The 27,729-nt window shown below is 45.6% G+C and overlaps 1 protein-coding gene across 6 annotated transcripts in view; it reads right to left on the reverse strand.

The window, feature by feature from the left end:
• Positions 1-27,729, reverse strand: part of OBSCN (obscurin, cytoskeletal calmodulin and titin-interacting RhoGEF) — a 315,598-nt gene that overhangs the window by 243,022 nt on the left and 44,847 nt on the right. For all 6 annotated transcript variants that reach the window (XM_075126052.1, XM_075126054.1, XM_075126053.1 and 3 more), the window contains exons 4-12: positions 25,931-26,191; positions 23,082-23,384; positions 22,007-22,273; positions 20,163-20,438; positions 15,184-15,456; positions 12,454-12,729; positions 9,650-9,925; positions 2,524-2,799; positions 1,546-1,821 (exon numbers count right to left, since the gene is read on the reverse strand). In XM_075126052.1, coding sequence (XP_074982153.1) covers positions 1,546-1,821; positions 2,524-2,799; positions 9,650-9,925; positions 12,454-12,729; positions 15,184-15,456; positions 20,163-20,438; positions 22,007-22,273; positions 23,082-23,384; positions 25,931-26,191 — 2,484 coding nt within the window. The remainder of the gene's footprint in view (positions 1-1,545; positions 1,822-2,523; positions 2,800-9,649; positions 9,926-12,453; positions 12,730-15,183; positions 15,457-20,162; positions 20,439-22,006; positions 22,274-23,081; positions 23,385-25,930; positions 26,192-27,729) is intronic.

A 27,729-nucleotide genomic window follows, 5' to 3' on the forward strand; every position in this document is an offset into this window, starting at 1 on the left:
TTGAGGCACCTTTTCCCTCATGTTTCCCCACCTCTGCTTGACCCCTGCCATCATCAGTGCAAGTACACATGCAACCGTAACTATGGACCTGCCAGCACCTCTCCTTTATAATAATCCACCCCAAATCCCCAGACTCAACCTCTCATGATTCCTCTGGAGCGATCTCAAATCTAAATATGAATGTATCACCTCAAGCCTCCCTGTAGCTTATTTGGGCTGAGATGTTCCTCGCAAAACTTTCCCTCCCCTCTGATAGCTGAGATGACCAACATTCCTTCCCTCCGAGGAGCGCTGTTATTTTTTTTAAGTAAATGAAGGCATTACAGAAAAGACAGGGTGGTTCGGATGGAAGCCCTACAGATGTTCAAAATCCCAAACTAGTTTGGAAACCGTTATGCTGCTGCTGTAACAATGCCATCCAGAGAACAGAGAAGGAGAAGGCAGGGAAAAGGTAATGATTCCTAAGGCCGTATTAGTTTCAGGTCTCCCCCACTTTGCCTGACCCCGAAAAACATAACTACAGGGACAATTTCAACCTTTACTGTGGAGCTTGTATGGCATCCCCTTCATAATAAACCAACCTGAACCCCCACATTCAGATGCTCATGATTGCTTTGGAGAGTGATCTCAGATCCAGATCTCAATTTATTGGTGCAGGGCTCCCTTCAGTTTATTTCATCTTCCGTCCAAATATTTCCTTCCCCTTTGAAACCTCAAGGGATGAATATTTTCATCCCCTTTAAATAGTGCTGTCAACTCCATAAAGTCCGTGATTGCATATACCTCATAAGGGAATAGCAGGGTTTGATTTACCTGTGCCCTCTCCCTTTAAGAATGGAAGGTCTGCGGATGGATTCTCAGGTGGTGATGGCTCTGGTTGCAGCAGCAGACTTGTGTGTACCCTGAAAGGACTCAGCAGCAATGGGGCTTGTGCAAGTTGTGTTTGTTTTTGGATACCCAGCTTAACAAAAATCCAGATTTAAAACTGTCCCTGAGCCTGGCTCACAAAATGTTCCGCTCCCTGGCCAGGGACAGCTTCAAATCTGGGGGCTTATTACACACAGAATCCAAAGACAAACAAACCCAGCTTGCACAAGGCTTTCTGCCACACAGTCCTTTCACACCAGATTTGACTGCTGCAATCAGAGCTGTCCCCTTTGAAGACCTGGGCAGACCATCAATCTTTAAAGGGACAGGGCACAGGTAAATCAAACCCTGACATTTCCCTAGGAGTGAAACAGTGGCATTAAGGAGAAGCCAGATGAATGCCAAACAGACATTCAGAATCCCAACCTCGAAGGGTAATCTTACGCTGCGGCTACAAAACACCCACCGACTACGAAGATTCAGGCGCCTTCCCCATTTTACCTGCTTACTCCGAGAATTTATTCTTAACATTGTGGCAAAACGCAACATCTCTCCAAAAGCTCTCTGGACTCAGAACCGAGATGCCAGCAGGGCAAGAAACTCATCTTACTCTAGAAAGCTTCAATCAACAATGGCAGCAAATCAGTCCTTAAGTTGAAAGAAAATACTCTCTCCTACCAGTGACAAGAACCTTGAAGGTCAGTTTCTGGCCTGCAGCCTCACAGGTGTACTCTCCAGCATCCTTCTTCTCCACCTGCTCCACCACCAGATGCCGGGATTTGCCCTCAGACTCCACTTTGAATTTCTTGCTGGAGGTGATCAGTTTCCCGTCCTTGTACCATTTCACTTCAGTCTTGGCCTGGGCCACTGCACAGCTCAGGGTGGCGCTCTCTGTCAGGGCGGCCTTGACCTCCTTCTGCACCTTCTCCTTGTTTGCAAACACATCCTCTCTCTCTGCCATGAAGAAGGAATTAGAAGGGCTTAAACTTCCTCACTGATGCCATCCGGAGTCCCCAGAGGGAGAAGCTGACAGCTCTGTCTCCGAGGCACCTTTCACCGCATGTTTCCCACCTCTGCCTGACCCCTGCCACCATCAGTGCAAGTCCATGTGCAACCTTAACTATGGACCTGCCAGCACCTGTCCTTTATAATAATCCACCCCAAATCCCCAGACTCAACCTCTCATGATTCCCCTCGAGCGATCTCAGATCCAAATTTGAATTTATCCTCTCAAGCCTCCCTGTAGCTTATTTAGCTGAGATGTTCGCTGCAAAACTTTCCTTCCCCTGTGGTAGGTGAAAGGACCAACATTTCTTCTCTTTGAGGAGCACTGTTATTTTTTCCAAAGTAAATGAAGACATGACAAAGAAACTAGGATGCACTGATGGATACCACGTTCAGAGTTCCAACCTAGTTTGGAAAATGTTATGCTATTCCTGCAGAACACCCACCGACTAAGAAGATTCAGCAGCATTTTACCTGCTTACTCTGTAAATGTATTCACAATATTGTGGCAAAACCCAAAGTCCCCTCAAAAGCCTCCCTCACTCAGAGCTGAGATGGCAGCAATGTAGGAAGTGCATCTCACTCTAGATTGCTTTACTCAACAACTGCAACAAATCAGTGCATGAGTAGAAAGGAAACAATCTCTCCCACCTGTGATGATAATCTTGAAGGTCAGTTTCTGGCCTGCGGCCTCACAGGTGTACTCTCCAGCATCTTGCTTCTCCACCTGCTCTACCACCAGATGCCGGGATTTGTCCTCAGACTCCACCCTAAATTTCTTGCTGGAGGTGATCAGTTTTCCATCCTTGTACCATTTCACTTCAGTCTTGGCCTGGGCCACCTCACAGCTCAGGGTGGCGCTCTCTGTCAGGGCAGCCTTCACCTCCTTCTGCACCTTCTCCTTGTTTGCAAACACTTCCTCAGGCTCTGAGATGGGGAAATTAAAGAAGAACCACAGAAGGAATAAAACTATCATGGGCGATGGACTGTTACATGTATCTAGTGTTTTTAAAAAATAAAGTCATTCGTTTGATGAAACATGGTTCTTATAGTTCCATACTCCATTAACAGCATATTATCAATGAACTCTCTACCCCACACCCCCAAGGTTTCTCCAAATCCTTGGTATCTTGATACTCTCTTTAGGTAGGCAGCCCTGCATATTTTCCAGCTTTCAATATTAACATCCAAAAACTGTTTCTTTTGTTGTTGTTTGGAGTGGGGTTTTTTTGGTTCATCTTCTTGGGGATAAGCCAACCCCATCACATTTGCAGTGCTGCTGTGGTCTAGTAATATGCCATTGAAATCAGCTCTCTGACATTTGAAGTCTTTAAATCAAGATTGGGTATCTCCCTGTAAAATATGCTCTAACTCAACCACAAAATATGGGCCTAATGTAGGAAGTAATGGGTGGAATTATTAATGGATGGCCTGGGTGATGCAGGTCAGGCTGGATGATCACAGCAGTTTCTTTCGGCCTTCAAAATCTATGAATGTTGAGACACACATGGTACATTCAGCAGTGTAGCAGGGGGATTTTACCTTAATGTATCTAATATATTTGGCAGCAAATGAAGTATTTAAACACCCTTACTTCCAAAGTAGAACCTTAGTACTTTTACCTCAGCAAATGAACTGGCATTGAAAGGCTATTATGGCTAATAAATGATAAACTAAATATACCCATTTAAAGGATATGGTCAGCCATCTTGCTAACCAATGACTAGCAAGTCACTGTTTGATAATCCCCACAATTTATGCCATAGTTCTCATTGCCTGTCTGAGAGTGGTTTATGTGGAACAGTTTCTTTCTTCCTGCATATTGTACTTAATGTTGTTTTATATCTTTTTATTTAAATGTTGATTTACTGTCTGCATTAATACATACATGAAAAGCGGTATGATTCTCCTTTCCACCAGTGTAAATCAGAATTGATTGCATTGAAGTCTAAAGATTGCACTAGTGTAAAACTGATGTATGGGAAAGGAGAATCAGGCAGTAGGTATTTAGGGACAGATTTTTAAGCAGTAGTTTCCATTTTTGCATCCACTATTTGTGCTTAAAAATAACCGCTTATGCAATTTAGGTGATTCACATATTTAAATTGATTTACAGACACAGTCAGTGATTAGATATCGAAATGTATTACCATGGATGCAAGTTATTTGCACTCAGAATTACAGGGGCAAAAAAAAGCGGTCCAGTTAACACTGGTCTGAATGTTAGACTTTTGTGAATATGGACTGACTAGACATGTATATATTAATACAATAATTCACAAAACAGCTCACATAACTGGATGTCATCTATTTGAATGATCAAGTAACAGGCCATACATATTACAGATGAATGATTTCACCTCCTAAGTCTTACTTTTCCCCTTTAATATTAGACATGTTATATATTGTGAATAAAGTTGCTAATTGCCAGTCAATATAATTGAGCTACTCTGCTAGGGTCAAATTTATCCCAAGGTTAACTCCAATACTAGGAATGAATATGACCCTTACAATTCACAAAGGGACAGAAATACTTTTAAAGTTAAGCAAGATATTCAATTAAGCTGGTAAAATAGACATATTATAAGGTCCTCAGCTGGCATATGTCAGTGTAGCTCCATAGAAGTCGCTTATGATGATTTACACCAGCTGAGGATCTGACCCCTCTATACTAGGATTTTATGAGCAAACACTGTGTACAATTAACTTTAAAATCATGTCGATTGCAGAACCAACTCCTTGGTGACCATATGTGGTCCAGCGCACAAGGTTGTAGATGCTCAGTTCTTGTTTTCCTTAACAGGACGGCGAGTGGCTACATCCCTGGTGGGTTTTCACCTTCTTCTGCAGCATAGGGCATGGGTCACTTGCAGGTTTAAACTAGTGTAAATGGTGGATTCTCTGTAACTTGAAGTATTTAAACCATGTTTTGATGACGTCAGTAACTCAGCCACAGGTTAGGGGTCTATTATAGGAATGGGTGGGCGAGGTTCTGTGGCTTCCAATATGCAAGAGGTCAGACAAGATGATCATGATGATCCCTTTTGATCTTAAAGTCTATGAGTCTATCCCAGTGCATCACACTGAATATTTACCCCTTTAAAAGAAAAGGTTTTGTGCTTCCAGTGGAGCCCTGGCACATAAGAACTGTGAAAACCAAGGTGAGTGCAATGGTAACCAGATAAATTAAGACCCAGAAAGTCACGGCACTTCTGGAGAATCCAGTAAAATAAAGATTTCTGCAACTAAAGCACCAGCCACTGAAAAAGAACTGATAAATCCCTCCTGCCTTTCAAGGTTGGATCAGTTTTCCAATGAGCTGCTGATGGACCTGCATGTCACGTTACAGTCACATGTATGTGAAACACAGCAATAGTAACTGCGTAGTGCTCTCTGGTTACGACAAGAGAGGGGTAAGATGCCGCATTATCCCGTGCAGCTCTGAAGTCACCCTGTTTGAAAGAGAACTGAAAACACTGGTGTTCTCATGCAAACAGCACTCCGTCATTCTGAGGCTTGACCAGGGCAGCCATTTTGTCCACTGGCTACATCTCCGAAATTTTCTGTGGCCTTGCATCTGCAATGGCAGACCACCAGGGTTTCTTTCATTTTTTTAAAATCAACTCCTGCTCTGCAATCTCCCCTCCAAAAGCTTCCTTCCTAGTCTGAGCCCCACTAAATTGCAACAGCGGCCATCTTGGCTGACACTGGGGACTGAACTAGGGAACCTCCTGAGCTAGAGGCACAAGCTGCTACAGCTTGAGCTAAAGAGCCAAACCTTTGTAGCTGAGCTCTGTAACAAACTCACCTTCTCTGAACACATAACACACGGGCCAGTGGATTGTGGGGCACTTGAAGCCACAGCAGTGTTAGCAGGAAGCAGAGATACACCATGTTGGGGCAGCAGGTCCCAAAGGTGTTCTGCTTACAGAAGACTGAGGCAAGCAGAATGTCTCCCGAGGCGATGAAGGAGCAGCAAAGATTGCACTCTTTACGGTGGAGCTGCACCCCGTATTGGCTCGGACCCCTAGTGAGCACGGAAGTAGGAGGGCCCCTGGCCTCCCAACATTGTGGCTCCTTTGTGTGTCTAATAAAACATTATTTATTTGTGTTACAGTCACACGCAAAGGCATCAGTCAGGATTAGTGTCCCATTGTGCCCGGTACAAGCACAGGGATCTGGGGATGAGACCTCCTTTATATAAAGTAAAAAGCAATTAAGCACAACTGCCTCTCTGCCAGGCGGAAGCTAGTTTTTGTCTTTTCAGTTTTAATTGGGGAGCAGACAAGGTGATCATAATGGTCCCTTCTGATCTTACAATTTATTAATGAATTGTTATTCCGTAGCCTAATTTCTACCTTGATTAATAACCACACTGAGCACATCATGTTTGCAAAGCACTTTATGTTCCATAGCCTGTGGAGACTGATGCAGTGAGGGGCAGTGATTTAGCCCAGACACACACAGTAAGTCCCACTGGGACTCAAACCCAGGTCTCCCAAGTACTACCCCCTACGTCACTGGTAGCATTATAATTACACAGCACCTTGCCCCTGTGTGGCTTCACAGGGAGTCATCTACCACACCTGCAGAAGCACACCCAGAATCTGTCCCTAATCTAACCTAATACCAAATAAATCGCTGGAAGGTATTTGTTAATGTCCAAATTCCTGCTGTTTTAAGACAACGGGAACTGTGCTGGTTTGGATCACCAGTAGCCTGCTTCTGGCAGTGGCTTATACCCGATACTTCACCAACAGGGGAAAAAGAGATACCATAGAGTAGAAGAAATGGATATGAGACCAAATAGATGAGAATAGATTGATTATATTGACAGATAGCAAGGGTCAGATTATGGGAGGGAAGTGCTGATATTCTTTGCTCCAGATTCACCTATAATCCAGAGCAGATGGTATTTCTGCTAAAATGATCAGAAATAAAACAGCAATGTTGTCATTCAATCCTTCGTCGTTAGTCTTCAGAATTAACACCAGAGCAGCTCAAACTGTTTATTGCAAATAATTTATCGGGCTAATGTATCCCTCTTTCAACGGGCTAATTATCCACAAAAGACTTGGGTTTGAAGGAATCTATTTGTTACTCATGTAAGCAGTGTCAGGATGAGCTCCACCCTGACATCTGGTGGTGAAGTGTGGCAAGTTGTGGAAAAGAACTTCAGGGGCCGATCTCATTTGCATAGGCACACCCACCCTGCCTAGAATGAGGCCATAGCTGCCCAAATGGTCACTTTGGCTGCTGTGGGATCCCCAGTGTCTCTGTTATTGGGGCAGGAAGAATAAATTGTTATTACCCTGATTATGGGAACTCTGCTTGGAACTGTACTTGGCTTTTTGTTAGGATGGAGGGACTCACCATCAACTAAGTAGCACTCGCTAGGCAAGGGTCATGGGTTCCAAAACTCTGTGAATTGAGAGAGGCTGGGGACAAGTATTAATACTTGGTGGCATGGGCCCCTTGGTGAGAGCCTTACATGCTAATTGCACTTCCTCCTCTCTCCACTGTGGAATATCAGAGCTAATTTTGATTCCATCAGGACTCTAGTTACAGGCTGCTGAGCTCACTTTGGGCTAATGATGCACCAGCACTGAGGCTCCCCTACTACAAGCTGAATTCACCAAAGAGCTGAACTGACTAAGAGCTGAAATCACTGAGCGTTGTGTTAAGTAGTGGGGGAGCCTGAAGATATATTGTGGAGCAGTTTGTGGGAGGGCTGGAGTGCCTTGTGGACAGGCTGGTGGAGCAGTTCATAGGACGGCAGGAGTTGCTTGTGGGACGTGGAGCGGAGCAGTTCGTGGACCAGCGGGAGCTGCTTGTGGGCCGCAGAGCGGAGCCAAGCGAAGCAGTTCGTGGGACGGCTGGTGGAGCAGTTTGTGGGATGGCGGGAGCTGCTTGTGGGCCGCAGAGCGGAGCCAAGCGAAGCAGTTCGTGGGACGGCTGGTGGAGCAGTTTGTGGGATGGTGGGAGCTGCTTGTGGGCCGCAGAGCGGAGCCAAGCAAAGCAGTTCGTGGGGCAGCTGGCGGAGCGGAGCTGTGGGGCTATGGAGCTGTGGGGCGGTCAGCTTCAGATCATGTAAGGTGCCCCTTACTTCTCTCCCCCCCCCCCATCTCCACCCAGGTTGGGAGGTAAAGCTCTGCAGATAAACTTTCGAACTCTGGGGCTGCCCTAACCAGGGACAGAGACTTTTGGGTCATTGGACTTTTGGGACTTTGGGTGATTTGGGGTTGCTGGACTCAAGAACCAAAGGGAAAGGGCATGCCCCAATTTGCTTGGGGTGGGTTTTTTTGCTCATGGGTTGGGTTATGAATCCTGTTGGTGGTGTTTCCCCAACATAATGTCACATTGTGTCTCTCTGTTATTAAAAGGCTTTTTGCTACACTCAGACTATGTGCTTGCGAGAGGGGAAGTATTGCCCCTTGGAGGCGCCCAGCGGGGGTGGTATATATTTGTCCCAGGTCACTGGGTGGGGGCTCGAGCCGGTTTTGCATTGTGTTATTGGAATGGATCTCCTCGATATTGAACCCGGTCGCTGCCAACTCTGACGGGCAGAAGGGTTACACTCAGAACTGTCCACTGAACTGTTTTATGAAAACAAAATTCAGCATCAGGGATTGTTTGCTGTTCTCATTATTTGGTAGTCATGGTGTGGGGCTCCAGAGGCTTCTGGAACAGCAAAAAGCTGGAGAATATCGGCAGGTGCTCGATCAAACCGCAAGATGTTCCCATCACTTCCACCCAATTGAATCTTATTTTCAGTTTATTTTGAAATGGCTCAGGATAGGTCAGGCCTGAGCTGCTATTTACTGGACATCTGAACCGCTTGCAAAATGATTAAGATACCAAAAGAAATCCCATCACTGTCAGAATGACAGAAAAATCTAGCTCCTAAAACGTCCTGAGCCTCAAAATCAAAGGAGGTTTGAAAGAGAAAAGTCTGCTTGGGTCATTGCTTGTTGTTCCAAGAACAGAGCTGACCTTGTACAGACACCTTCTCTTAAGATTCCCGTGGGTCCCAGATCCATTTAGAGAACACACTCAATGCCACCGTCACTGGATGAAAGGAGGGTTGGGAGGAGAGCTGGATAAAAGATGTGCTTTCACGTGTTTGTGAAATCCAACTCACTGTTCATTCCAGCCACACACACATTTCCATTTTTGTTCACTTTGCCACACACTTGAAGACTTGGGGAGGGGATTTTTTGAACACAGTATGCAAAATATGTATTTTTTGCACACAGTATGTGTGTGCAAATGAGTATGTCTACTGCTGATCTGTTTGCCCTGCCAACCTGTAGGTGCCAGCTGTGTGTGTCTGTGTCTTCGGATGATTTAGTTGGTGTTGGTCCTGCTTTGAGCAGGGGATTGGACTAATATTTTATGATTCTATGAGAGGGAGGCTATTATGAGGAGAAAAGAAGAGAGAACAAAACAGGAGATCTAGTGATTTTCAGGCTGAGCAGCAGTGGGGAGGACAGGGTAGATTATTGCGTGATTGCATTGGACGTGCTTAAACTGCTTTTCCTGATGACATTTTATACATGTTCCAGCCCCAGAATCTGAACCTCAGGAGACCTGCAGAGACCTTGTGTCTCCAGACTAGCCTCAAATCTGGTCCAGCCCTCCCCAGCCTCCATGGCAGTACAGCTCAAAGCAACAACAGAAGGAGATGAAATAATCCGTTTTATCATGTCAGCAGAGAACATGAGAAAAGACCCAGAAAGAGAAGTCAATGAAATACAAATCAGAGCATCTCCCTCACCTGTGATGATAACTTTGAAGGTCAGTTTCTGGCCTGCGGCCTCACAGGTGTACTCTCCAGCATCCTTCTTCTCCACCTGCTCCACGACCAGACGCCGGGATTTGCCCTCAGACTCCACCTTGAATTTCTTGCTGGAGGTGATCAGTTTCCCGTCCTTGTACCACCTCACTTCAGTCTTGGCCTGAGTCACCTCACAGCTCAGGGTGGCACTCTCTGTCAGGGCGGCCTTCACCTCCTTCTGCACCTTCTGCTTGTTTGAAAACACCTCTTCCATCTCTGCAAGATGGAAACACAGTGACGTATGTCCTTTTGCAGTCTCCTATCAAGGGGCTTAGGTGACGTTCCCCATATCACTGTAATATTTTAGCACCTCAGGAATGTTAATGACTGCACCCTCACAACAGCCGTCTGAGATAAGGAGGTATCTTTGTTCCCATTTTACGGATGGGGAAGTGAGACATCGAGAGAGGAATATCTCAAAGTCACATGGGAAGTCTCCTGCAGAGCTAGGAATGGAACCAAGGTCTATTGATTCCCAACCCAATGCCTTCACCCCAAGACCATCAAAAACAAAACCTATCCTCTAAAGCTAAAGCTGTAGGCTGGTGCACCAAATGTCCATAAAGAGAGATCACGTGATGACCCTGACTGATCACCACCACACTGCACTTTAGTCCAAGGATCACACAGTTTCACAGACATTAACAGCTAGGCTTTGCTGTCAGTTACCCGAGTATAAATCTGGAGCAGCAGTGGGCAAACTATGGCCCGGGGGCCACATCCAGTCCTCCAGACATTTTAATCTGGCCCTCGAGCTCCCGATGGAGAGTGGGGTCCAGGGCTTGCCCCGCTCTGGCGCTCCAGCTGGAGAGTGGGGTCCGGGGCTTGCCCCGCTCTGTGCAGCTCCCAGAAGGAATAGCATGTCCTCCCTCTGGCTCCTACACGTAGGGGCAGCCAAGGGGCTCCGCATGCTGCCCCCACCCCCACAGCTCCCATTGGCCGGGAACCACGGCCAATGAGAGCTGCAGGGATGGTGCCTGCAGACAGGGCAGCGCACAGAGCTGCCTGGCCGTGCCTCCACATAGGAGCCAGAGGGGGGACATGCCGCTGCTTCTGAGAGCTGCTTGAGGTAAGCGCCGCCCAGAGTCTGCATCTCTGACCCCCTCCAGTGCCCCAACCCCCTGTCCCAGCCCTGATCCCTCTCCCCCCCTCCAAACCCCTCAGTCCCAGCCCAGAACACCCTCCTGCACCCCCAACCCCTCATCCCCAGCCCCACCCCAGAGCCTGCACCCTCAGCCGGAGCCCTGACCCCCTACCCCCACACCCCAACCCTCTGTCCCAGCCAGGAGCCCCCTCCCACACCCTGAACTCCTCATATCTGGTCTCAACCCAGAGCCTGCACCCCCAGCCGGAGCCCTCACCGCCTCCCGCACCCCAACACCCAATTTCATGAGCATTCATGGCCCGCCATACAATTTCCATACCCAGATGTGGCCCTCAGGCCAAAAGTTTGCCCACCCCGATCTAGAGTAATTCCACTGACTTCTTCCAGCACCTACATGTTCCTTGGTGGCTTCCCATCCAAACACTGCCCTGTCTTAGTCCTGATTAGCTTGCGGATAGCTTTGCAGCAGGTGCCCTCCTGCCTCCTAGTTGTCAAAACTGGAACAGTGAGCAAGAGACTATTTGGAACCAATGGAGGATTTCAAAGGACAGCAAAGCAAGACGAGGCCCACAATAAACACAAATGCTAGAACCTCAGAATTATGAACATCAGAGTTATGAACTGAGCAGCCAAGCACACCCCTCATTTGGAACGAGAAGCACACAATCAGGCAGCATCAGAGACACAAACGCACTCAAAAGCAAACAGTACAGTACTGTGTTAAATACAAGCTACTAAGAATAAAGAGAAAGTTAAAAAAAATTTGACAAGGTAAAGAAACTTTTCTGTGCTTGTTTCTTTTAAATTAAGATGGTTAAAAGCAGCATTTTTCTCTGCATAGTAAATTTTCAAAGCTGTATTAAGTCAATGTTCAGTTGCAAACTTTTGAAACCCAAATGTTTTGTTGAGAATTACGAACATTTCAAAGTTACGAACAACCTCCATTCCCGAGGTGTTCGCAACTCTGAGGCTCTGCTGAACTTCTTAGCACTCACAACCCCAGACAAAGCCCCGTCAGCTTCAAGATCCTGTTCAAAACTGCTTTTCACAAACCTATGCACCAGACCCAGCCCACCTCACAGACTCTTTCTCTCTTTGCTATAAGTGTTTTCCACTCCATGCCTAGCATCAAATTCCTCTTGTCACTACACACAACCAGTTCATCAATGCTGCAAAAACCAGCTCCTCTTGCCATTTGGAAGAGCCTTTCTGTGTCACTCCACCTCACTGATTCCCATCTGGTTCCAGAGCTCTGCTGCAAACGTCCCTCATTGCTTTTATCTACATCTCTGTTTCTCTCTCTCACCCACTCCTGACTCTCTGCTATCATTCTGTGTTTTAATTTTGTGGACCTGATGTTGCAGGTGTGATGGCCTCTAATTTTACAGATGTAATGGTGCAGGCAGGTTGCTAGATATCTAAGAGCTACCTTCTGCAGCCACAACATGTTGCACGTGCAATTATTTGTGGACACACAATTGCACTTTCAAAAGTAGAGGCAGATTTCAGGCTTAGCTGAAAATCAAGCCCTGTGGCAGAGTTATTTACCCCAAAAAGTGTTTGGGGATGAACCTTAGATGCAAGACACAATCCAGGATTAAGTATTTTATTGCTCCTGAGATTTCATGCATCTGCTCACCTTTGACTTTGACTTGGAATGTTACTTTGTCATCCTTAGATTCACAGGTGTAGCTCCCTTGGTCATGCTGTGTTACATTCTTGATGATGAGTTTTCGGTCTGTTCCCTGAGAGGTGACGGTCATTCTCTGGTCCTGCTTAACCTCAGTTTGATCCTTCTTCCACACAACAGCTCCACTGGCCACCGACACCTCACACGCCAGCTCTAGACCCTCAGAAGGACTGACTGAAATTTCTGGCATTGCTTTAGGCTTGTTGACAAACTTAACAACTTCATCTAAAAAGAAGAAGGAAAAGTAGTTTGTGCCCCTCCATTAACCTAGAGCAACATAAGAACAATCCAGTTACACCCTGGCATGATTTCAATCTTAGTGACCTCCAGGGCCCGGGGTTCCATCTATGGAAGAATTTACATTTGTAACTTGCTTGTGTTTCATTCCCCTCTAGTAGCAGGTTCACAGATGATAACAGCCAACTACAGCTACCCACTAGTGGAATTTCTCCTTTAGCTCAAGTGTTAGAGGTCTGTGCTAATGGTCCCAAGTTCAAACCCTTCTGATGACCACTCCAAGGAGTTACTAAAAATGGATTCCCCGACTTCCATGGGAGCTGTGTATACACTAACCATGTGCAGAATCTGGTGCTATGTATTTCAGCCTAATGCAGGAAGGATGAGTATGGTTACAGAATGTAAAGACAACATGGTTGTCACTAAGAGAGTTGCATATGAGTGTAGCTGAGGGCAGAAGTTGATAGGAGTGTCATATGTAAGACATGGGGGGTAATTGGAAGGGATCTTCTACTTGGCACTGGTGAGGCCTCAGCTGGAGTACTATGTCCAATTCTGTGCACCAGACCTTAGGAAAGATGTGGACAAACTGGAGAGAGTTCAGAAAAGAGCAATAGACATGATAAAAGGTTAAGAAAACCTGACCTGTAAGGAGAGATTAAAAAATTGGACATGTTTAGTCTTGAGAAAACAAGAAGCCAGTCCATGGAAATAATAAAATTTTTCTGTGTGCATTTAATGGCGTTTTCCTTTATCTCAAATAGTAGAGGCCTGTACCCTGGCACTGAAGGTTATGGTTCAAACCTGACTAATGATCCAGGTTGGGAGTTACTACAATGAGGGCTGTAGTTGTGGGGTTTTTTCCCCCAGGGGTTAACATTAAAGTGAAGATGACATAAGTGGCACTGAGCTGCATGGAGATAAGCACCTTATAGATTAATCTAGGAACAAACATGTATGACACATCCTATTGCTCATGCTAACAAGCAACAGTGAGTGTAACATGTATTTCATACCATGCACTCAATCAAGCTAGCCTGCTGCAGAGTAAGTTGATGGCTGTCAGTGATAAGTAACCTTAGTTTAACATTACATATTATTCTGCAGCACCTGTTGCTTTAGGTCGCCAAGTATCCCAAGGACAACTAAGATGATACACCCATGCCAACCATTTCTACAGCACCAAGGAACAAACATTTCTGTTAAAACTTATCTACCATTAGGAGTAATCTATTTTAACAAGAATTATTTGACTATGGAATAATAGCTTCATCGGAGTCCTGGCATTAAAGGTTTATGGGGAACATTCACGACCACAAAGGTACCTTATTTCCCAGTCTTAGTTCTGGTCCCTTGCCTAGCCGTGCTTCTGATTAGCACTCTGGACAATTTTTTATTATGAAACGTGAAACCTGTCTGGTTTAGGGTTTTCTTAGCCGCCTGAAACTCAGACCATTTGTCAAAAAGTTCACTGAGGTTTCCAAATCTTTTGATAATCGTGGGTAGAGTTTGCCTGAGCCGGGCTACAACTTCTGATGGAAACAATGTGAAATTCAGTAGTTTTGACCATGACCAAATGAAACTTGGTAGTTTCAAGGTTTGAGATTTTGGAATCATTTGAGGATGAAGCTCAAAGCAAAATCCAGTGAACCAAATCCAGAAAAACTTCCCACCAATCCCTGTGTGTGGAGTCGCCTGGATTTCACAGAGCATGTCTCCTCAATACCATTAGCTCTGAAAGTAAGAACGGACATACTGGGTCAGACCAAAGGTCCAGCTAGCCCAGTATCTTGTCTTCCAACAGTGGCCAGTGCCAGGTGCCCCAGAGGGAATGAAGAAAACAGGTCATCATCAAGTGAGCCATCCCTGTCCAGCTCTGGACTGGAATACATCAGTTCTAGGACTCCCCCTCATTCGGCCTGAGGGTCATGCACTCTCCCTTAGGTAGCTTGACCTATCCCAGAAGTAATGACTCACACTCAGAGACCACAAACGTTCCACAGGAGCACAGAACTTGAGTTTAACTGGACACCAAGGCTTTCTCAGAAGGTAGCCCAAGACTTTCAAACCCCCTCTCACAGGAGAGAGCTCAAAGGGAGCGTAAATTGTTGAGGCAATGTGCTCTACAAGGGACCAAACTACAGGATTCAGACCCAGATCCAGATGCAAACCTGTCCAAAGTTTGGGGTGTTTAGATCTGTGGTTTTGGCTTGGGCCCATCTCTAGTCATTCCACTAGTGACCTGAATATTACTATTATTGTTGTTTACGTGTATTGCAGATGTGCCTAGAGATCGAGGCCTCACTGTGCTACATGCTCTACACATATAAAGATGGCAGCCTCTGTCTCAAAGAGCTCACAATCTAAGTGATAATATTCCTTCATGAGCCAGGACTTCAGTACCCAACATAAGCCCTGCTCACACGTGCCTCATGAACTCACCTGAGACCTTTAAATTGAAAACTAGAGTGTCCTCTCCAACTTTGCACATGTACGTTCCCTCATCTTCTTTCATTACAGCTGAGGCGATGAGCTTGTGCAGCTTTCCATTATCCTCCAGGGTGAATTTCTTTGTGCGTCTGATTTCTTTGCCGTCTTTGTACCACTGCACCATGACATTGGCTTCAGAGGTCTCAGAAACAAATTCGGCCTGTTTTCCGGAGATGGCGATGACAACACCACCAGCTTTCTCTTTGTTTGTGAAGTGCACGAGTGCTGAAACAGAATGGCAAATGGCACTAGTAAGGAACTGGGTCCACATTGTCAGTTCATCTATCCATATAGCCAGCTACATATGCTTTAATTAGAAATCACAAAATTATAGAAAAGCAAGGGCTGGAATGGACCTCAAGAGGTCATCCTGGCCATCCCCCCACCGCACTTAGGATCTAGTAGGTTGCTCCTGGATTCCTGTTTTGGCTAATTACCTCAAATTGTTATTTTAGGATCTAATCCAGGAAGCCTTTGTCATATGCTTTATTTGTGCAAGCAGCTCTGCTAAGTCAATGGGACTACTCAGGTGAATGAGGACAGTTTGTGTAAGTAAAGGCTGCCTTAGAATGTACTCTACATTTGGGACTATGAATAAGAATTTCATGTTTCAACAGTGGGTGATTTTCAGTTATCATCCAAGATGCTAACCTGCAAAATAATCTTAATAAGGCAGGAAGGAAAGAATGGAAGAAAGAGAGGAAGAGAGAATGAACAAATATTAGGGGAAACATTGAGGCTTATTAACTCACTGTATTTATCTAGATAGCAAATAATTGTACCTTACAAGATATTTAAATGTAATCTGGATAATTTGAGTTGCACTGTACTATAAATCTACAGAATTACCAACACCCTCTAAAAATGAAAAGACATCCCTTACAGGAAACTAACTAGAACACAAAAGAATTAAAGTAACTCAGTGATATACTAATTTGTAGTGGAATAATCAATTCACGAGTATAACCTCACCCCATTCAAGGTGTAGATCCAAATACACAATGGCAGCAATAATTATTAACTCAAAATATGTGCCTAAAGACATAATATTATTTATTCCAAGTAAGGGAATTAATGTCCTAAAATTCTGCCATGTCATTTTAAAAAAGTACAGCAAAAGTTTAAAGCTGCTTGTTGGTCCAGTATGATCAAAGCTACTCTGACAGAAGTATACATATATATGTTTTTACCCTTAATTTAAAGAAAAAAAATCTGAACTACTTTTATACAGTTGTTGTGCTCTTATGTGCAGGGAAAGCAACATCGAATTGCTGGGCACTGAAGTGCTTGATACACTGTAAATAAATTCAACCCTCTTTTTACGATACTGCCAACCTTTAAAAAAAAAACAAAAAAAACCCTTTGTTCTTTCTAACAGAGATGAGCGTGCAGAACTTCTTTCACATCACCACTGGACAGAAGCCCAACCTCTACTATCCAAGTTACTAATCATCCCTACTGAAAATAGCTACAGACCCTTTCAGTCACAGTCTGGAAGCCACAGAAGCTCACAGTGCACCTTCCAGTCTCTCCCCAGTCTTGGAAGAGAACATTAGTGTTGCTGTCAGTTATAACTAATGGAAGTTCTCCTTTAGCTCAGGAGCGGAATTGATGCTTTGAGATCTGGGCAGCCCAGTAGTAAGGAGGGATTCCCGATAGAAACAATCTTTAAAAACTTGATTAAACAATGATGAAAATTTGATTCATGATGATTTATACTGCAGTAGCATTTAAGAATCCCTAACAGGGATCAGGGCCAATCATACTAAGGAACTGCACAAACAAGTAAAACAAAGACAATCATTGTCCCAAAGCTCTCACAATCTAGGATTAAGACTACACACAAGTGACTAAACAGACAAATGAGAGAATGGCTGAGAAAGGTGGGGGGTATTTTAGCTGTTCTGGTTTTTCTTACAGGACTCCATTCAGTCACTAGCTTCTGGTGTAAAGACTGTTCTGGGTAAAAAAAGAATAACTACAGCAACCTTAAAGATGCCAAAGAGGATACATTTGCAGCCAAAGTGTGAGTACAGCGGGAGTTTCAAATGCAACTCCCTCAATGCAGCACCAAAAAAACATTAACCCAGACCCCTCGTTTGAGAGCTACATTTAGGTGAAAACATTTGTGAATGTCTTCCAGCTAATCCAATACAAAGCTGTGGGCAGATCTGACAGAGTGAAAAAAATATACCGAGAGAGAGGCAGGGACAGCAAGAGAATGAGAATTAAATCATTCTGCAGCCAGGTGTAGACAACAAAAAGCTCTCCACAAATAGCTGAATTTTTGAATGAATTCTTTTTATGTGTGTTCATGCCTGTTTTGTGTTTGCCCTCTGAAGAATCTAGCAAGCGAGCATTCATGTATCAGTTATGTACATTGCTTCCTCCCACGGGCATATGAGAGTTAACAGAGACTGCAGTCTCACAGGCAGGTAGAGGTGGGTGGTGGAAGGGCAGAGAATCACAGCCTGAAGGAAGTCACAGGCCAGAAAATGCTGACAAGGTTGGGGCGGGGGGGATCATAGATACACACAGTTAGGAGGAGCCAATCATAGGTTGGGAGAAAGCTGGCTAGGTCCCTATCTGTGTTACTGTGCTTAATATAGGACCCTGCACAGATCACTGCTCTGCATATTCTCAGGGTCAGAGACCAAATCGTTCTATGGGATATGTACAGACTTATATTCACTGAAATCAGAGCCTGGTGTGAAAACCTGAGAGCTGAATTTGGACCTCAGCATGGGATGATGAAAGAGAAAGGATTGCACTACCAATAATAGCTGTGTAAACTGCTCCTCATACACCATCAAAACAGTCAAGACTCTTCCCCCTCTCTTAACCCTCTGACCTCCCGCCACAAACACAGCTAACTTATCCTTCTTCTGCTCCTCCAGTCAGCTCCTCATACAGCCATTCTCAGAGAAAAGGAGGAAGGCCAGGTCTGAGGCAAATGCACTGAGGGCTCAGTCTTGCTGTCCTTTCTTAGGCAAAACCCACACTGGAGTCAACAGGAGTTTTGGCCAGGTAAGGTCTGCGGGATGAGGATCAGATGCCAAATGCCCTAATCCTGCCACATGAACTTTGAGTAATATAACTCCTGGTTTTGGTCTGACAACAGGCTACAATATAGAATCATAGAAGCGTAGGGCTGGACGGAATCTCGAGAGGTCATCTAGTCCAGCCCCCTGCCCTTTGGCAGGATCGAGTAAACCTAGACCATCCCTGACAGGTGTTTGTCTAACTTGTTCCAAAAAATTTCCAGTGATGAGGATTCAAGAGCCTCGCTTGGTAACCTGTTCCAGTGCTGAACTATCATTGTCAATAGAGAGTTTTTCTGTAGATCTAAACTGAATCTCCCTGGCTGCAAACTAAGATAATTACTTCTTGTCCTACCGTGGAGGGACATGGAGGATAATTGAACATTGTCTGCTTTACAGCAACCTTTCACATATTGGACCACTGTTGTCATGATCCCCCTCAGCCTTCTCTTCTCTAAACTAAACATACCCAGTCCTTTCAACCTTTCCTTGTAGGCCAGGCTTTCCAAACTTCTTACTAGAGTTGCTTTCCTCTGGCCTCCTTCCAATTTGTTCACATCTTCCTTAAACTGTGGTGCCTAAATGGGAACACAGTCCAGTACTCCCTCTGAGGCCTCACCAGTGCGGAGTAGAAAGTACCAGCTTTTATACTGCCCGCCTTATTAGACAACTGGATGAAAATCCAGCCAGTACAATCAGGGGATAATCTGGCCCTTTCAAGCCAGCTCCAGCTCTCATAGAAGTCAATGGAAACACTCCCATTGACAGGTTGACTGAGCCTTAAGTTTCCCTGAGGAGGCTGAAGGTTTGTAAACACTAGGCCTATATCCATTAATGTTATGCAGCGGGTCAAAGGCTACATGGTAGGGGCTGAATGTTAAAGCAGACATGTAGCCAACATGCCTGTTAAATGAACAGGAAGCAAACCATAGGAAGGAGTGCAGCAGGGGATTACCATGAGCTGAAGGACAATATGAGCACGTGAAGACAAGCTGAACTTTTCTTACCTGTACAAAGCTTGGCAAACACCAAATAATAAACAGTTATGAGACTTTGCCTTTCTATTGTGCCCTCCATCTGAGTGCTTTATCCTAAACACTAAAGGATCAAGCCTTACAGCTCCCCACACCTCTTCTTATCCTCCATGTACTCAGAGCAAACACTGGGTCCCAGAAGGCCTGACTCCATTCACTTTAACTAAATTTGGATCAGTCCCTAAGGGTATGTCTACACTGCAGTAAAACACCCATGGCTGGCCCATGTCAGCTGACTCGGGCTTGCAGGGCTCAGGCTGGTGGGCTATAAAATTGCAGTGTAGACATTCAAGCTCGATCCAGAGCCCAGCTTCTGGGACCCTCCCTCCCTCACCAGTTTTCAGAACCTGGGTTCCAGCCCAAGCATCTACACTCCAAGCCCTGGGAGCCCAAGTCAGCTGACACAGGCCAGCTGTGGGTGATTTATGGCAGCGTAGACATACCCTAAGTGACGTGACCAAAGTCACACAGTGAATCTGTGTCTCTGGCGGGAATAGAGCCTATGTCTCCTAACTACCTGGCTGGTTTCTTAACCACAAGACCATCTTTCCCTTTCCTATAGCCCAGGCTCACTCAACTACACCAAGCTCCAGCTGACTTTCTCATCCACATTCCGGGACACGAAGCAGGATGGATGATATGGCAGAGCCTCTACGACTGACAGAGCTCAGGGTCTGGTGTCAGCTTCCAAATACTCCTCACCTCACACACACCACCGCTCTCTAGGGAGATACTTCTGCTTCCTATTGGAGCGGTGGGTGTCACTAACTTCCGTGAGCTCCCTTTCTGTCACATAAAGACCACACTGGCTGGGGGCAGGCCATTCACCAGGAACTGCCCAGCCAAAGTCACGCACCTTTCACTGAGAGTTGATAGACTATTTCATCCCCTTCACAGACACATTCATAAACGCCAGCATCCTCTGCTGTGATGTTGTGAATTTTCAGGATGCGTTTCTTCTCTGCTGTTTTCAATTCGTATTTTGGACTGGCCTGGATTTCCTTCCCATTCTTCATCCACTTCACGGAAGCTGCCACATCTGACAGCTCCGCCCAAAGCTGTGCCTCCTCACACAGCCGAACAGACACCTTTTCTGTGTCTCCACTCTTGTTGGTGATTCTTACTGCAGCAGCTGGGAGGGAGGGAGAGAGAGAGAAAGAGAGAAAGAGAGAAAGGCTTGCTATTATATCATACTGTCTCACATATATGTCTGCGTTAGGTTGCAAGCTCTCCTCAGAAGGAACCTGCATCCAGATCTTGGTCTAACTCCAGTGTAAATACGGAGCAACTCCATTTACTTCAGTGGACTTGGTCTGGATTTATACTGGTGTCAATGAGATAAGAATCTGTACCCTAATTTTTATGCCTTGTAGAGCACCATATATGATGCTATCTCCAAAATCTCATCATCAATTACACACATCTCTGAGCACTGAAGCCGTGGTTTTAAACCTTTTTCCCCAATGGAAGTCTTCCACAGGCAACTTGAATTCACTTTAGACACTAAAGCAGCCAGTGCCTCTCCCTGTAGGCTGGGATATTAAACCAGTCACAGAAGAAACTCATGGTTGGCTCAGCCCTGTTCACACCCAAGACAAGAGAAGAAATCCAGCAGAGTTCAATAAGAATCAGAATGTATAAATAAGAGTATCATTTTCCCCCCAGGTAAATATTTTCCCACTTTTTGACCTCTGTTCCCCCATGTCCATCTTTCCCTCTAAGGTGCAAGCGCCGGAAATGAAGTCACCTCACTTACTGCCTGCCGCCCCGTCTTAGCATCCGGCAAGCCTATATTCTGCAGCAGAGCTAAAATCAGAACTTGCCAAACTTTGTTTGCCTTAAGGGCAGGAACACCATCCTCAAACCAAGGGTCCCACCACATGCCATATCCTCTCCTTGCTAAGCCACCATTCTGCTTGGGTGGCTCAATGAATGAGTTCAGGTTTTAACTTAACAAGCCATTACGTTTAACTCTGCCCTTGCACCTGGAAAACCCAGACTCTCCCGACCCCTACACTCCACCTAACATTAAAGTTCCAACATGTCTTTTTATTATTATTGTTATTTTGAAAACATTTTTGTCATTTGTCAGAACAATCGCACACAACAAATATCCTTGGGGTGAAACTGCCCTTTGGCAAGGCTGTACAAACATTTAAACCCCATTTACACCCCCATGGAAAGGCTTAAGTGGGGGTTAAGAAATGTTTAGGAAGTTACTTCTGCACTGCAGTGAATTTCACCATCAATATTTGCATTGTATGAGGCACGCAATCAGCTGTGCGCTCCCTTCTAATCAGGAATACTTTAAACATTCTTCCACAGGGATTTCTCATCCAAGGGTCAACAAGCCCTTTACCAATGTCCATTAAGCTTTGCCTTGTGAAACAGGTAAGTGTTATGATCCTCATTTCACAGAGAGGGAGTCTTAGGCAACTCAAGGTCACATTCTGATGCTCTTAGAAACACTGAATATTCCCTTACTCCTCAAGTCATGCTGCTGGAGTCAGTGAGGTACTACTCAGGTATCAGAATCTGGCTCTGAAAGCTTAGGTTACTTGTCTAAGGTCGCACATCAAATCAGTAATGGAGCTCGCAATAGAGCCCAGGAGCTCCAACACTCAAGCCCCTTTCTAACCACAAGACCAGCCTGCCTCCCCCTTGACTGAAGGAAGAAATGAATGAGATCCAAGTAACTACCTTTTACTTTCATCTTCGTACTGGTTTCAATGTTCTTGGCAACAAATTTCACCTCTGCTCCATCATCATTCTTGGTGACGTTTCTTATGGTGAGGATGTGGGTGGTTTTGGTTCTCCGAATGATGTAGATTTCACTGCTCTGTATGGCTTTGCCATTAAGGTACCAGGTGCCAGAACAAGCAGTCGTGAGGTCAACAATAAAGGTAGCATCACCTCCTGCAGTAGCTTCAACATCAGTCAGGGGTGTTTTCACAGCCAATGCTGGTTCTGTCAGAGAAGAGCAAAACATAAATCTGAAGCTAGAGGACACTGTGAAGAGTTGCCTCCTATGGACAGAACTTTTCGGGGCAGAAAAAGGAAACTGAAAATAACAGACCAAAATTCCGCACCCATTGAAGGCAATGGGCATTTTGCATGTGGAAGGGCTGCAGGATTTGATTTCTACAGAAGCAGGTCAGTGCTGTTAGGGTACAGAGATAGGACTTGTTCCTGCAGGGTAGAATGCTGGGCATATTTTACTTACATAGCCCTAGATTCATAAAATAATAGCACGAGGTGCCTATCAGATCCACCTTGTCACTTCAAATAAATACTCAATACAATAGATCACCGACAAACAGCAGAGAACCCAGCAGCCCAGAAATAAAACCCAGTCCCTACATTTCTCCATAGAATTGGAAGGTTAAAAAGTGACAGAGTGGAGCAGGGTACACCAGGGAACCTGATCCTGTCTGCATGAGTGTGACTGCACAATCATCACATAAACCCCATCTAGCAGCGTGGCTGAGGTCCAAGACCGGAACACATAGCTCGCTGGCTCACGGACCTGCTCACGAGTGCCTTTAAGATCATGTCTCTTCAGCTACAGCTCTGCATTCTAGAGAGCAAGGGCCTGAGATTCAGTGCAGAGCTCTCTGCGCCTAGCACTTAACCTTGCAGGAGCTCAATGCTCGCACGCATCCTGGAGCGCGGCCACCTTGCCTTGCTTTGCTGTGCACGCAGCAAGGACTTGCAAGATCACGGCCCTATTGTTAGTCAACTGAGTGGCCTGAATCCCTTTGTTTGCGTGGCTCACCGAGGTGCAGGGTCCCTGGGAACTCTAGGTAAGAGCTCTGCCCATAGCTGTTGACTGCAGACACGCGGACCTGGTAGTCTGCCTCTTCCGCCAGATCGCTCACTGTGAACTCTGGGATGGGGATGTGAGATTGGTGGCATCTCATCCAGCTAAAGCCCGTCAGCTTCTTACGTTCCACCAGGTAGCCATCGAGGAGAATGAATTGCTCCATTTTGGGAGGGGACCAGGCAAGCGTCACGGAGGTTTCTGTTTTATTTTTCACCACGGGGTCAGATGGGGGATGGGATGGGGGTTTTCTTGGAGCTGAAGTGCGATAAAAACACAGACAAAACCATATCACAGAATGAACACACCACAGCGCATGACAGACACGCCGGCACCTGTGCACGAGGGCTATCAGGAACCGGATTAGCGTTCTTACTCCTCTGCTGACATCAATACACGGAATGTTTCAGACAGTCTTAATCCAAGATGGATAAGCAAGGGGGTTTGAAGAAAAACACATCCTCAAACAGTACCGTCCATGGACACACAATCCATGTACACACACAATGCTAGTGTCGCCCTAGACAATCACGGAGATCACTGGCCCCACACAACGCTACTGACCATCCACACACACAGCATACACAAAACAGCACTCAGTACCCCCGAAGTACTGACACCTCTAACACACACTACCATTAGACCCACACACCCAATACCAATAATCCCTATAATTACACACATCTTTCACCATCTGCTTTCCCACATATTGCCACTATCATGGACCCTACACACACGCACACACAGTATCACTGATGTCCACTGACTGTACCCCTTTTCTGTCTCACACACACAAAATATTATAGACCCAACACACACCACTAATTCCATTCCCCAAGTACACGCACAAACTACCATTGACCTTTCACACATGTACACAAATTACCATTGACTCCTACACACATACCAATACTGACCATGTAAGAAGCTTAGATGGAGCCGGTTTAACTTATTTTATTTCATTAACGCTCAGCTAGAATAATGGATCACCCGTTTAGTATCACTACACACTGTTACCCTGGTGAGATGCATCTTAATTGGGATTCTTCAGAAGGTGTGAACATTGCTTAAATCAAACCCTTGTTCCAGCACTTCCCTCCCTGCATTTATGCAATCCCTTTAAAGTAACAGTGGGCTGTACGCACGGTACTACCAGATGGCTGCTGAGAATGCTGGGGAACTCCAAAAGATTCCTTCGCTAAAGGAGATGGTTGGTACATTGTACACACATAGGAGTTGGCCTTGGGGAGCTCCCTAACATAAAGTTGTTTGTTCACGATTCATCATGCTTAATTTTTCCATGGCAAATGCAGACAGCCAACTTCCTGTAAAGATTTTGGGCAGTGTAGTTTAATGGACAATTTGCTGTATTAAGCAGTACTATAAGTAGAATGACCCCATGAAGGAATTCCAAATGCAACGGACCAAAATTCCTCTCTCTGCTTCACGGGTGTAAACCCAGGGTAACACCAGCGACATCCCCACAATTGCTCTGGAAGAAGAGCAGAATTTTGCCCTTTGTACATACAGTGCTGCTACCCCACCAAAAAGCCGTACCTGAGGGGAAGTGATCTGTGATAAGATCAGAGAGCTGCTGATGTTACTGCTGTGTCAGCACCTCCAGCAGATGGCAGTGCACTGTAGCGGGGTGATCACCCGCTCCTGCCTGGAAGGGCTTAAAACAGCCCTGGGAGAGGGCTGGGGCAGTGGAAAAGTGGGGCTGATTGGGAGGCCACGCCCCAGACAGACCCAGCGGGCCCTCTAAAAGCCAGTGAAGCCAGGAGCAGAAGAACTCTCCCTCTAGCTGTGGAGGGAGAGGGGCCTGGCTGCTGGGAAGCTGAGAGAGTACCTGAGGTGGAGCAGGGCTGGGGGAAGGCCAGAGGAGCTGGGGGAGCTCTGGCCTGGAAACCCCGCAGGCTGCAGGCCTAGTGGAAGGCCAAATAGGTACTGTGGTTGCAGGGGGCAGCCCACAGGGTAGGCAGAGGCAGCAGGTCCAAACCCCTCTTTGAAATTATCCCCTGATAATTCTTTGAAAACATCCGCTTAATGTGAAGCAGCAGTCAAGAAACAGAATGTTAGGAACCACTAGGAAAGGGATAGATAATAAGACAGTAAATATCATAATTCTACTATATAAATCCATGGTATGCCCACACCTTGAATATGGCATCCAGTTCTGGTCACCCCATCTCAAACAAGATCTATTAGAATTGGAAAAGGTACAGAGAAGGACAACAAAAATTATTAGGGGTGTGACAAAAGATTAATAAGACTGGGACTGTTCAGCTTGGAAAAGAGATGACTAAGGGAGGATATGACAGAGCTCTATAAAATTATTGAATCGTAAGGAGAATGTGAATAAGGAAGTGTTATTTACCCCTTCGCAAAACACAAGAACCAGGGGTAACACAATGAAATTAGCAGGCAGCGGGTTTTAAAAGAAACAAAAGGAAGTACTTCTTCACACAACACACAGTCAATCTGAAGGCCAAAAGTATAACAGGGTGCAAAAAAGAATGAGATAAGTTCACAGAGGATAGGTCCATCAATGGCTATTAGTCAAGAGCGTCAGGGACGCAACCCCATGCTCTGGGTGTCCCTAAGCCTCTGACTGCCAGAAGCTGGGACTGGATGACAGGGGATGGATCACTCAATAATTGCCCTGCTCTGTTCACTCCCTCTGAAGTATCTGACATTGGCCACTGTCAGAGAGGCTACTGAGCTAGATGGACCGTTGGTCTGACCCAGTATGACCATTCTTATGTTCTGATGCTCACTGTAATATAGAATAAAGGAAAGCTTACTGGACACAGTGAACTGGGTAGATGTTCTGCACTCATCAGCCAGGAATGCAATCTCCCCGGCGTCTTCCATCTTGCACTCCCGGATAATCAGCGTATGTTGCTTGCCAGCTGAGGTGATAGTGATTCGGTCATTGGGTTTCACTTCTTCCATATTCTTCAGCCAGTGGATGTTCTGGCACTCGTTGTCCAGCTCCACGCAGAATATGGCTGTGTCGTTTATGGGGACCGCAGTCTTCCGTGGCAGTTTTTTAATGATGTTCCCTGTATGAAAGAAAACTACTACAGTCATAATACAGCAGACACAGAATACTGCGGTACACAGATCAGCTAGATCAAAACAGTGCCAAAAGCTCTAACTAAGGGCTTGTCTACACTACCACCCAGATCAGCGGGCAGCGATCCATCCAGTGGGGGTCGATTTATCACGTCTAGTATAGATGTGATAAATCGACCACTGAGCACTCTCCTGTCAACTCCAGTACTCCACCAGAACGAGAAGCACAAGCGGAGTTGACAGGAGAGCGCCAGCTGTCAACTTACCGCAGTGAAGACACCACGGTGAGTAGATCTAAGTATGTCTACTTCAGCTACGCTATTCACGTAGCTGAAGTTGCGTATCTTAGATCGACCCCATGTGGTAGTGTAGACAAGCCCTCAGTCACAACATATGGCTTCGATATAGGAATAATTGAGTGAGATTCTATGGCCTGTGTTATGCAGGAGGTCAGACTAGACAGGAACACAGGATCGAAAGGGACTTCCTGGGTCATCAGTTCTACTCACCTGCTATTGTGGGCAACCCCATCATATAATCCCATTGATAAATTTACCAAACTCCATCTTAAAATTAGCTAGCTTGTTTGCCCCCACTCCTCCTATTGTGAGGCTGTTGCAAATAGTTCCTATAGGCAACAATCCTGAATTGCTAGGAGAGGTAGTGTTCACTATGGCTAAGTATATGATTATGCCCTGGTGCACACTGTCATGGAACCCGTTAATTTTGCCATTTATTTCAAGTCAACCATGAAAGGTCACCACGATCGCGGAACTGTGAATTTTGCCATTGATATGGATCCTGCTACCCCACATTAACAGTTTGTTAGTTCACTTCCATCGGCTGTTGCGTATGAACAGTTTATTAGTTGCTTTGATCCAGTCCCACTCATAGACTATAAAGCCAGAAGGGACTATCATGATCATCTAGTCTGACATCCTGTGCATTGTAGACCACAGAACCTCACCCACCCATTCCTGTAGTAGGTCCATAACCTATGGCTTAGTTAGTGAAGTCTTCAAATCTTGATTTAAAGAATTAAGTTACAGAGACTCCACCATTTACTCTAGTTCAAACCAGCAAACGACCTGTGCTCCACGTTGCAGAAGAAAGTGAAAAAACCCAGGGTCTCTGCCAATCTGACCTGGGGGTAAATTCCTTCCCAGCCCCAAATATGGTGATCAGTTAGACCCTGAGCATGTGGGCAAGTTCCACCAGCCAAACACCTGGGAAAGAATTCTCTGTAGTAACTCAGAACCCTCCCCATCTAGTGTCCTTTCTCCACCCATTGGAGATATTTGCTAACAGCAGTTGTGGATGGGCCTTATGCCATTGTAGAGTCTCATCACACCATCCCCTCCATAAACTTATCAAGCTCAATCTTAAAACAAGTTAGGCTTTTAGCTCCCACTTCTCCCCTGGGAAGGCTGTTCCAGAACTTCACTCCTCTGATGGTTAGAAACCGGCATCTAATTTCAAGCTTAGATTTATAGATGGCAGTTTATATCCATTTATTCTTGTGTCA

Source organism: Caretta caretta, chromosome 2 (genome assembly GCF_965140235.1).
Source record: "Caretta caretta isolate rCarCar2 chromosome 2, rCarCar1.hap1, whole genome shotgun sequence".
In the NCBI taxonomy this organism is placed as follows: Eukaryota; Metazoa; Chordata; order Testudines; family Cheloniidae; genus Caretta; species Caretta caretta.